We start from the raw sequence: 12,063 nt of genomic DNA, 5'->3' as shown, positions 1-12,063 counted from the left end.
CATCTCCTGAAAAACCCCTGCACTGACCCCCTTAGGGCAAATTTCACCCTCTCCAATTTAATAAACCCCGCCATATCATTGACCCAGGCCTCCACGCTTGGGGGCCTCGCATCCTTCCACTGAAGAAGAATCCTCCGCCGGGCTACTAGGGACTCAAAGGCCAGAACACCGGCCTCTTTCGCCTTCTGCACTCCCGGCTCCACTGCAACCCCAAATATTGCGAGTCCCCAGCCTGGATTGACCCTGGATCCTACCGCCCTCGATACCGTCCTTGCTACACCCTTCCAAAATTCCCCCAGCGCTGGGCATGCCCAGAACATATGGACATTGTTTGCTGGGCCCCCTGACCACCTAACACACCTGTCCTCGCTCCCAGAAAACCGGCTCATCTTTGTCCCGGTCATATGAGCCCTATGCAGCACCTGAAACTGTATGAGCCTAAGCCTCGCACAAGAAGAGGAGGAGTTCACCCTTCCTAGGGCGTCTGCCCACGTCCCTTCCTCAATCTCCTCACCCAGCTCCTCCTCCCATTTATCTTTCAGCTCCTCCACCGAGGCATCGTCTACCTCCTGCATCACCTGGTACACTTCCGAGATCCTCCCCTCTCCAACCCACACCCCCGAGAGCACCCTGTCCTGGACCCCACGCGGCGACAGCAGAGGGAACCCCGCCACCTGCCGCCTGACAAACGCCCTTACCTGCATGTACTAAAGGTGTTCCACGGGGGAGCCCAAACTTCCCTTCCAGCTCACCCAGGCTCGCGAACTTCCCATCTATGAACAGGTCCCCCAGCCTCATGACACCTGCCCTGTGCCAACTCAGGAACCCGCCATCAATTCTCCCCGGAACAAACCAGTGGTTCCCCCGTATCGGGGACCCCATCGAAGCCCCCACCTCCCCCCCCGTGCCGCCTCCATTGCTCCCAAATCTTGAGGGTAGCCGCCACCACCGGGCTCGTGGTATACCTCATTGGAGGGAGTGGCAGCGGCGCCGTTACCAGAGCTTCCAGGCTCGTGCCCACACAGGATGGCATCTCCATCCTCTTCCATGCTGCCCCCTCCCCATCCATTACCCACTTACACACCATCGCTGCATTGGCAGCCCAATAATACCCACAGACATTGGGCAGCGCCAGCCCCCCCCCCCCTATCCCTGCCCCGCTCCAGAAACACCCTTCTCACCCTTGGGGTCCCGTGCGCCCACACAAATCCCATAATGCTCCTGTAAACCCGCCTGAAAAAGGCCTTCGGGATAAGGATGGGGAGGCACTGGAACAGGAACAGAAACCTCGGGAGCACCGTCATCTTGACTGACTGCACCCTACCCGCCAGAGACAGCGGCAGCATGTCCCACCTCTTAAACTCCTCCTCCATTTGCTCCACCAGCCTTGTGAGGTTAGGCTTATGCAAGGCCCCCCAGCTCCTGGCCACCTGAACCCCCAAGTACTTGAAGCTCCTCTCCGCCCTTTTCAGCGGGAGCCTCCCAATCCCCCCCTCCTGGTCCCCCGGGTGGACCACAAACAGCTCGCTTTTCCCAAAGTTAAGCTTATACCCTGAGAAATCCCCAAATTACCGGAGAATCCCCATCACCACCGGCATTCCCTCCACCGGGTCCGCCACATACAACAAAAGGCCGTCCGCGTAGAGCGACACACGGTGCTCCTCCCACCCCGGACCAGCTCCCTCCAATCCCCCGACTCCCTCAGCGCCATAGCCAGGGGTTCAATTGCCAGCGCAAAAAGTAGGGGGGACGGGGACACCCCTGCCTCGTCCCTCGATACAATCGAAAATACTCCGACCTCCTCTTATTCGTGGCCACACTCGCCATCGGGGCCTCATACAACAGCCTCGCCCAACTGACAAACCCCTCCCCAAACCCGAACCTTTCCAGCACCTCCCACAAGTACCCCCACTCGATTCTATCAAAGGCCTTCTCCGCATCTAGCGCCACCACTATCTCCGCCTCCCTTTCCACCGCCGGCATCATTATAATGTTCAAGAGCCTCTGTATATTAGTGTTCAGCTGCCTCCCCTTCACAAACCCTGTTTGATCCTCGTGAATAACCTGCGGCACACAGTCCTCAATCCTCGTGGCTAAGATCCTTGCCAACAACTTGGCGTCCACATTCAAGAGTGAGATCGGCCTGTAAGACCCACACTGCAGGGGATCCTTGTCTCTCTTAAGAATCAAGGAGATCAGTGCCCGAGACATCGTCGGGGGCAGAGCCCCCTCCTCCCTTGCCTCGTTAAAGGTCCTAACCAACAGGGGTCCCAGCAGGTCTGCATACGTCTTGTAAAATTCAACCGGGAACCCATCCGGCCCCGGCGCCTTCACCGACTGCATGTTCCCTATCCCTTTGACCAGTTCCTCGAGCTCAACTGGCGCCCCCAGACCCTCCACCCGTCCCTCCTCCACCCTTGGAAATCTCAGCCGGTCTAAAAAGCGCCTCCTCCGCCGGAGGTTCGGACCGATATAGTCTCTCATAAAAGTCCCTGAAGATCCCATTAATGTCTACTCCCCTCCGCACCACATTTCCTCCCTGATCCTTAACACCACCAATCTCCCTGGCCGCATCCCGCTTACGGAGCTGGTGTGCCAGCATCCTGCTCGCCTTCTCCCCATACTCGTACACCGCACCCTGAGCCTTTCTCCATTGAGCCTCCGCCTTTCTGGTGGTCAACAAGTCGAACTCAGCCCGAAGGCTGCGCCGCTCCCTCAGCAATCCCTCCACCGGGGCCTCCGCGTACCTCCTGTCCACCCTCACCATCTCCCCCATCAACCTCTCCCTTTCTCTCTGCTCCCCTCTCTCCCTGTGGGCCCGAATGGAGATCAACTCTCCCCGAACCACCGCCTTCAGCGCCTCCCAGACCATCCCCACTCGGACCTCCCCATTATCGTTGGCCTCTAGATACCTCTCGTTACATCCTCGAACCCGTCCCCTCACCGCCTCGTCCGCCAGCAGCCCCATCTCCAAGCGCCACAACGGGCGCTGGTCCCCCTCCTCCCCCAGCTCGAGGTCCACCCAATGCGGGGCGTGGTCAGAAATGGCTATCGCCGAGTACTCAGCGTCTACTACCCTCGCAATCAGCGCCCGACTCAAAACGAAAAATTCGATCCGGGAGTAGACCTTATGCACATGGGAGAAGTATGAAAATTCCCTGGCCCTCGCGAACCTCCATGGATCCACCCCTCCCATCTGGTCCATAAACCCCCTCAGCACCTTAGCCGCCGCAGGCCAACTACCCGTCCTGGAACTGGATCGATCCAGTGGCGGATCCAGCACCATGTTGAAACCCCCCCCCATTACCAGGCCCCCCGCCTCCAAATCTGGAATCCGGCCCAACATGCGCCGCATGAAACCTGCATCATCCCAATTCGGGGCGTATACATTGACCAGCACCACCCGCTCCCCCTGCAGCTTGCCGCTCACCATCACGTACCTCCCGCCGCAGTCTGCCACTACACTCGATGCCTCGAACGACACCCTCTTCCCCACCAGGATCGCCACCCCCCCGGTTTTTTGCATCCAGCCCCGAATGAAACACTTGGCCTACCCATCCCTTCCTCAATCGAAACTGATCCGCCACCTTCAGGTGCGTCACCTGAAGCATAGCCACGTCCGCCTTCAGCCCCCTCAGGTGCGCAAACACGCGGGACCGTTTAACCGGCCCATTCAGTCCCCTCACATTCCAGGTGATCAGCCGGATCGGAGGGCCACCTGCCCCTCTCCCCCGTCGACTAGCCATCACCCTTCCATAATCCGCCACGTGCCCGCGCCCCCCGCTCAGCCCGTTCCCCACAGCGACAGACCCCCATCCCGACCCCCTCTACATGCTCCAGCTCCTTCTTGGCCATTCCAGCAGCAACCCGGTATCTCCCCCCTCTTCCCCCTGCCCAAACCTCCCCCCCCCCCCAAGCTAGGGCCCCCCTAGCTGCGTAACTCCAGTCATTGTACTTCCGTAAGTCAGCCAACTCCTGCTGACCCCGGCTGCTTCCGCCACCCCAATTACCCTCCCCAGTGACACACACCCATTCCCCCAATGCAGACCCCACCCCCTGCGTCTCCAGCACGGGAGAAAAGTCCGCGCCCCCATTCCAAGCCCCGCCCCCGACCCAAAACGCGGGAAGCCAGGCACATGACCCGACAGGGCCGCGAGCCCCACCCAAACCCACAACCAGTGAAATAATAAAAATCCCAACATGATATGATAAAACACCCAAGTAAACAGATAACAGTCCCGAAAAGCAGACAAGAAAAAACAGAACAGCAAAAAAAACATCGTCCAATAGAACCAAAAAGAAAAAAGCGAAAGGATATCAAGGAGGACAAAGCTTCCGGGCTGTGTACAATGTTCCCCAGCTCCCAGTCTTCAGTTCAAGTCCAGCTTCTCTGCCTGGACAAAAGTCCAGACCTCCTCCGGGGAGTCAAAATAAAGTTGGCGGTCTTTATAGGTGACCCACAGGCGTGCTGGCTGCAACAGGCCAAACTTGACCCCCTTCTTGTGGAGCACTGCCTTCGCCCGGTTAAACCCAGCCCTTCTCTTCACCACCTCCACACTCCAGTCCTGGTAGATCCTGACCTCCGAATTCTCCCACTTGCTACTCCTCTCCCTCTTCGCCCAACGAAGCACACACTCAAGGTCGACCAAGCGTTGAAAGCGGACCAGCACCGCCCTGGGTGGCTCTTTCGGCCTGGGCTTCCGCAGCATCACCCGATGGGCACCCTCCAGCTCCAGGGGACTCCTGAACGACCCCGCGCCCATCAACGAGTTCAGCATCAGGACCACGTAGGCCCCCAAATCCGAACCTTCCAGCCCCTCCGGCAGGCCCAAAATCCGCAGATTCTTCCGACGAGAGCGATTCTCCATCTCCTCCATCCTTGCCAACTATTTCTTGTGAAGCGCCTCGTGCGACTCCACCTTCACCGCCAGGCCCAGGAGTTTGTCCTCGTTCTCCGAAGCCTTCTGCTGCAGCTCCCGATTCTCCGCAGCCTGAGCCATCTGAGTCGCTCCGAGCCTGACCAGCGATGCCCTCAATGGCTCCAGGATCGCAGCCTTTAGTTCCTGGAAGGAGAGCAGCAGCAGCTCCTGCTGCTCCCTCGCCCACTGCTGCCACGCTGCCGGTTCCCCGCCCGCCAACATCTTGTCCTTTCTGCCTTGCACCTTCTTCTGCTGCAAAGTTGATTTTCTGGTCGCTCCACTTCTAGTCCAGCCCATCCACCGGCCGCCAAGCACAGAGGCTGCGTTCCCACCCAGGGAAAGTCAAAACAGCGCCATTGCGGGCCCTTAAAAGAGCCCGAAAGTCCAAAAATAGCAGGAGCCACCTAACATGCGGCACACCGACACACCTTGTTTTAAAATGCTCCTGTGGCGTACTTCGAGACGTTTCATCATATCGGCACGGTGGCAAAGTGGTTAGCACTGCTGCCTCAGAGCACCAGTGACCCAGGTTCAATTCCAACCTCGGTGGACTGTCTGTGTAGAGTTTGCACATTCCCCCCTTATCTATGTGGGTTTCCTCTGGGTGCTCCTGTTTCCTCCCACAGTCCAAAGATGTGCAGGATCGGTGGATTGCACACGCTAGTTTGCCCCTCAGTGTCCAAACAGTTAGGTGGGATTACAGGGATAGGGTGGGGAGTGGGCTAGATAGGGTGCTCTTTCAGGGGGTCAGTGAAGACTCAATGGGCTGAATGGTCTCTTTCTGCACTGTTGGAATTCTACGGTCCAAAGGAACTACATAAATGTAACAAAGAACAAACAAAGAACAAAGAAAAGTACAGCACAGGAACAGGCCCTTCGGTCCTCCAAGCCTGTGCCGACCATGCTGCCCGACTAAACTACAATCTTCTACACTTCCTAGGTCCGTATCCCTCTATTCCATCCTATTTATGTATTTGTCAAGATGCCCCTTAAATGTCACTATCGTCCCTGCTTCCACCACCTCCTCCGGCAGCGAGCTCCAGGCACCATCTGTGTAAAAAACTTGCCTCGTACATCTACTCTAAACCTTGCCCCTCGCACCTTAAACCTATGCTCCCTAGTAAGTGACCCCTCTACCCTGGGGAAAAGCCTCTGACGATCCACTCTGTAAGTTGTTGTTAAAGAGCTGGAGGATATTAAGGAACTAGGGATGAGCACAGCCCTGGAGAAATTTGCTGATGATCAATCTTTGAGATTAGGGATGGAGAGTGGTTAGATGAATCTGATGAGTGATTGGGAAATTGCACCGGATCATATCTGAGTGTTTGAATTCTCAGTTGGGTTGGAGCCCTTGTGTGGTAAACCCAGAAACAGGAAGTCTTAGAATGGTTACAGTTCAGGAGATTTTTTGACCTGTTGAGTTTGTGCTGGCTGCATTAGCTATTTAGCTTACTCCATTCCTCCATTCTGAAAAATGTTTCCCTTCAAGAGCTGATACAATTCCCTTTCAAAAATCATGATTGAATCATCCATCATCCTATCAGGCAGTGCATTCCAGATCCTAACCACTCACAGAACCACAGAATTTTTACGGTCCAGAAGGAGGCCATTCGGCCCATCGTGTCTGCACCTGTCTCCATTAAAAAAAACTTTTCCTCATGTTACATTCATTTTTTTGTCAATCACCCGAGATTGGAGTCTTCCAATTATACACCCTTCCAGCAATGGGAACAGTTTCTCTCTATCTTCTCTGCCCAGGCCCCTCTGGATGATTTTGAACACTCCTACCAAATAACTTCTCAATCTTCTCTGCTCCAAGGAGAGCAATCCCAGCTTCTCCAATCTGCGGAACTGAAATCTCTCAGCCACGGAGTCATTCTCGTAAATCTTTTCTGAACCCTCACTAAAGCCTTCACATTCTCCCTAAAATGCAGTACCCAGAATGGGGCACAATAGTCCAGTTGTGGTCGAACCAGTGATTTATAAATGTTTTACCATAACTTCCTCGCTTTCGAACTCAACGCCTCTAGTTATGAAATGAGGCTGCTGTTTTTCACCACTGTTTTTCACAGTGTACTAATGGAATCCTGAGCCAAAACAGTCAGCAGGTGAATGTTCGAGTTTCACGATTATATAATTACTTTTTATAGAATCCCTGCAAAAGGGGGCCATTTGGCCCATCTAGTCTGTACCGATCCTCCAAAAGAACACCATACCCAGGCCCACTCCCCCGCCCTATCCCCGTAACCTTGGAACCTACTATATACATCTTTGGACAGTAAGAGGCAATTCAGCATTGCCAATCCGCCTAACCTGCACATCTTTGGACTGTGGGAGGAAACCGGAGCACCCGGAGGAAACCCACGCAGACACGGGGAGAACATGCAAACCCCACTCAGACAGTCACCCAAGGTCGGAATCAAACCTGGGTCCCAGGCCCTGTCAGATGTAAGTGCTAACCGCTGTGCCGCTGTGATGGCCCATGGCTGTCCTCTAGGATAAGACAACCCAGAGCACTTTCGAAGGGGTACCTGTAGCCACTGAGCAGCGAGCGAAAGCATGAAGGTTCACCAGGGCTATCCTGGGTGTGGAGGGATTTTCTTATGAGGAGAGGTTAAGTAGATTGGGCCTGTACTCATTGGAGTTTAGAAGAATGAGAGATGACCCTAGCGAGATATATAGGATTCTCGGGGGCTTGACAGGGTAGATGCTGAGAGGTTGTTTCCCTTTGTGGAAGAGTCAAGGACCAGAGGGTATAAATCTCAGAGTAAGGGGTTGTCCATTTACAACAGAGATGAGGAGGAATTTTTCCTCTTGGAGGATAGTTAAATCTGTGTAATTCTTTACTGAAGAGAGCTGTAGAAGCTGGGATAGACAGATTTGTAATCAGTAAGGGAATTAAGGATAAGACAGGAAAGTGGAGTTGGATTTGTTTATTGCCACGTTTACCGAGGTACAGTGAAAAGTATTTTTCTGCTAACAGCTCAACAGATCATTAAGTACGATGAAAATAAAATAAAATACATAATAGGGCAACACAAGGTACACAATATAACTAAATAAACACCGGCATCGGGTGAAGCATACAGAGGTGTAGTGTTAATGAGGTCAGACCATAAGAGGGTTGTTTAATAATAGCGGGGAAGAAGTTGAGGATTAGCATATCAGATCAGTCATGACCACATTGAAGGGCTGAATGGCCTACTTCTGCTCCCATGTGTTATTGTCTTATCATCAAGAAATAAATAGACTTCCCAGAAAGATTGTGAAATGAAAAGTCTTGCTACCCCTGAGAGGGGCAAGGACAGCAGAGGCATGGGAACACCATCACCTGCAAGTTGTCCTCCAAGCCACTCACCACCCTGATTTTAGAAATACATTGCTGTTCTTTCACTGTAGCTGGGTCAAATTCCTGCAACTCCCTCCCCAACAGATGGACTGCAGTGGTTTAAGAAGGCGGCTCACCACCACCTTCTCAAAGGCAGTTCAGGATGAGTAATAAATGCCAGCCATTGCCAACAATGCCCACATTCCATAAAGAAAATTTGCATTTGCAGTGTAATAGTAAATAAAACTTCAATTCAAACTGCATATAACCAGGGGGTCTACTTATGTTCATAAGGAACTTGAGCATCTGATTGTGGTTGATTTGCAGCGTTACAGTATGTAATCTGAAAACATTTGTATTTTTAATAAAATATTTGATGTAATGTATCAGAAATCAACAATTTCGCTTCAACATTTCAGATATGCAGATAAGCCCAGCTGATGGAGTTTTGAATTGGTAGCTCATTTGCAAACGATGGGACTGTCCAAATCCGGTGAAAACGTGCAGAAACCGGAGGCTTAAAAAAATTCAACTGGGTGCAGTAATTGGCGATTACAATGCAATTTGCTGGCTACGATGCCTCAGTCCAGCAAACCCAATTTGTCTCAAAAAAGACACATCCACTAAGAAGCGAAAAGGGAAGCAGCCACGTGCTTCAATGTTGATTGGGACCAAGTAGGATTTTTAAACCGGTGCACATATTTTCACATGCATACCTCAGCATTTTGATCGTGTTCATCCTGAGCAGATTATGCCGGGTTAATTGCAAGATTGTCAGTCCTAAAAGCGCCTCCAACAACTTTTCTCTTCCCACCCCCCAGCCTTGCAAAAAAAAAAATTTGACTTCATTTCATCATGGAAGGTTGTGCATGAGGTGATATAAGTCAATAGCAACTGTAATTGCTTTCGTCCACAGCAGGACTAATAGCAGCCACATGGGTGAGAGGAGACGCCTACAGGTGTAACAGGAGGGAAGCAACAAGCTACATTCTCTGTCAGTCAGTATGTGTGGAAATCCTTGCAAAACATTAGAGCAAGTCACTTTCATGCCACAGTTTTTCACATGCCCCCCCCCCCGCCCCCGGAAAACAAAACAGAAGTTCCTTCAGCAACAATGGAGCGGTCATCTATAATGTGCATTTCCCAAGAGTATCTGTACAAGCTGTGTGCTTTTTCTTTTGTTTTAACGAAAAAGGAAACTTTTGCCCTCCACTTTTTTTTTTGTTAAGCGCGTTCACGCTTTAATTCTCCATCTGCGATACAATTTTATCATTCCGACAAACCAAGTTTTGCCTGCTTCCCTCCCTTACAAAAAAAGGCTGGTCTGGGGAGAAAAAAAATAGTGGGCGTTTAATGTGCCCTTGTCCAACCCTACTAATGCATATTAATAGACGCATACGTCTATCGTCCCGTCCCCCCTCCCCTGTATAGATGAAGCAGTCACTATCACTATCAACTGGGACGGGTGGGTTTTTTTTTGTGTGTATGTAAAAAGAGGAGGGGTGGGTGTGCGGGGTTGTGTGTGTGTGACCGAGGAGGAGTTTATTTTTGGAGGGGGAGGAGAGTCGCTGTTGGGGAAAATAAAAGGAGAATAATTTTTTTTAAAAAGAGAGAGAGGGGAGGCTTTTTTTTGTTGTTTTTGCATTGACGATTCGCTTTTCTTTTCAAACAAATCCCCCTCCCCTCCCCTCCTAGCAAGTGTGTGTTCTCCAGTTGTGCATGCGAGAATCGGTGGACTATATTGCTGTGCCGAGGTCTGCTCCACCCTCAGTTCACTCAAGTGCAGGCGAAGCGATGGTCTGCAGTAAGATCTCACTCGCTGCTGCTTTCTGCTTACTCCTCTTACGGACCCAGGTAGGTTTTATGCGGATCATTCATTTAGCGGCAGTGATTTTTTTTTCTTCAGGGGACTGGGGTGAAGAGAAGGGAGGGAGGGGTGGGAGAAATCACAGCAGCCTTTACCCAAAAATAATACTTTAAAAAAAAATGTTGCAAAATGCACACTTGCAACAATGCGTGTTTTAGATCTCCCTGATTTTTGTCTCCACTCCGTTAGACTGAAGATTTATTTGTGTTTCTCCCCCTTCCTGGGTTTTGTATTTTCACCCTATTGAGCTTTAAAAAATACTTTTTTTCTTAGTTTGTGTATTTGTTTAGTTTGTGGTGTTTTTTTTTGCTTTCTGCATTTTTTGTTGCAGTGAAACATTTAACCCTGTATTTCTTTTTTTTTAATCCTTCACCAGCTTTCCCAGGCGTCGGGGCAGTTCGAACTGCAGATAAACTTTATGCAGAATGTTAACGGCGAGTTGCAGAATGGGAACTGTTGTGAAGGCAGCAGCAGGAACCCTCAAGACCGCAAGTGCGTGCGAGCTCAGTGCGACACTTTCTTCAAAGTCTGCCTGAAGGAGTATCAGTCCCGCGTCTCCCCCGGTGGACCGTGCAGTTTCGGATCGTCCTCCACCCCAGTCATCGGGGGGAATACCTTTAACTTGAGAGCGGGCAACAGCGAGCGCAGGATCGTCCTGCCCTTCAGCTTCGCCTGGCCGGTGAGTTTCCGAGGGACATGGGGAGCCTGTACAACCAGGGAGAGAACTTTCTGCAGGCGCTGGGAGCCCTCTCAGATCTGCCTGTGTGTGTGTGTGTCTGCTCCAGTTGTTAACTACCTCCCTTTCTAAGGCAACCTATTAACCAAATACTTGCGTTTTTACACTTTCAACACCTCAAACCCTGTCTGATAATTTTCCAGACTTGTTTGTACACTTTCTAATAGTTTTTCAACACTTCAAAAACTTGTTTATACACTTCCTAATAACTCTCGAACACTATTTGAGGTTTGTTTATACACTTTTTTTTCTAACAGTTTTCCAGTGCTCTTATTTGTCCAGTTTCTGCACTTGTTTTGGAGCAGTTTTTTTTAAAGCACCTTCTAAAGTATGAGCAGCTGTGTGTGTGTGTGTGTGTGTTCTGTTGGCGACGTTTATTGGTCAGGACCTGTGGGGCTCATCGATTGCAAAGCAGAAATTATTTTAATTCAGAGGGACTGTTTACATTTTCCATGCTTTGTTTTGTAAAACAGGTGAGACCTTTTTTGTGCAATCAAAAGTTCTTTTTTGCAAAGGTTTTAAACAATCACAGAATTGATGCATAGTACAGAATTGAGTGTTGGAACATTTAAAATGTGCAGATCTTTTTTTTTCTGTTTTGAATGCTCCAAATTTTAACTGTGCTAGACCCCCAGAGTTCCATAGAGTAAGTGTTGGAGTTCCATAAAGTTTCATTGAGTAGGTCTGTTACTGTGACTGACAGTTACACTACAGCTTGTAAAAGGAGAGGATAATTGTATTATGTCCCCCCCCCCCCATGTAAGGTGAATGAAATATTTGCTACTGATGGGTGAGCTGAAAGAGGTGTGCACAAGAGATATGCATTGACTTGTTGGCTTTGTGAATACCCAGTAGGCTTTATTAGTACTGTACTGTAACAGCCAAGTAAGCACTCATTGAAGTATTTGTGAATGGCTTTTATGTGACTGCAGTGTGGAGAAGCATGAGGGATACATCCCGGTCCAAATGTCGTGTTTAACAGCATCCTCTGCACTTGGACCTCTAGTGATCTGAGCACTGGTTCTTTCATTCTGTCACTATTGGGGATTTTAGTTCCTTGTTATGGGTTTAGTATCGTAGATGACCTGATACAAAGGAGCACATTCCTTGTAATTGGGGGCATTTGGTTGAAAAAGCTGCGTTGCCTTGGCTACAACTATTGACACTTCCCTTTCTTCCCCCCCTTTGTGTTGAAAGGTGAGCTCTAATTGGA

The 12,063-nt window shown here is 50.7% G+C and overlaps 1 protein-coding gene across 1 annotated transcript in view; it reads left to right on the top strand.

The window, feature by feature from the left end:
* The first annotated feature begins 9,693 nt into the window (after window positions 1–9,693).
* jag1b (jagged canonical Notch ligand 1b) overlaps window positions 9,694–12,063 on the top strand; it is a 50,861-nt gene continuing 48,491 nt past the window's right edge. Inside the window, exons 1-3 of the mRNA XM_038806684.1 lie at window positions 9,694–9,712; window positions 9,943–10,101; window positions 10,491–10,793. Coding sequence (XP_038662612.1) covers window positions 9,967–10,101; window positions 10,491–10,793 — 438 coding nt within the window. The 5' untranslated portion in view covers window positions 9,694–9,712; window positions 9,943–9,966. The remainder of the gene's footprint in view (window positions 9,713–9,942; window positions 10,102–10,490; window positions 10,794–12,063) is intronic.

Source organism: Scyliorhinus canicula, chromosome 1, assembly GCF_902713615.1.
Source record: "Scyliorhinus canicula chromosome 1, sScyCan1.1, whole genome shotgun sequence".
Taxonomy (NCBI): domain Eukaryota; kingdom Metazoa; phylum Chordata; class Chondrichthyes; order Carcharhiniformes; family Scyliorhinidae; genus Scyliorhinus; species Scyliorhinus canicula.
This window is presented reverse-complemented; position numbering and strand designations above follow the sequence as displayed.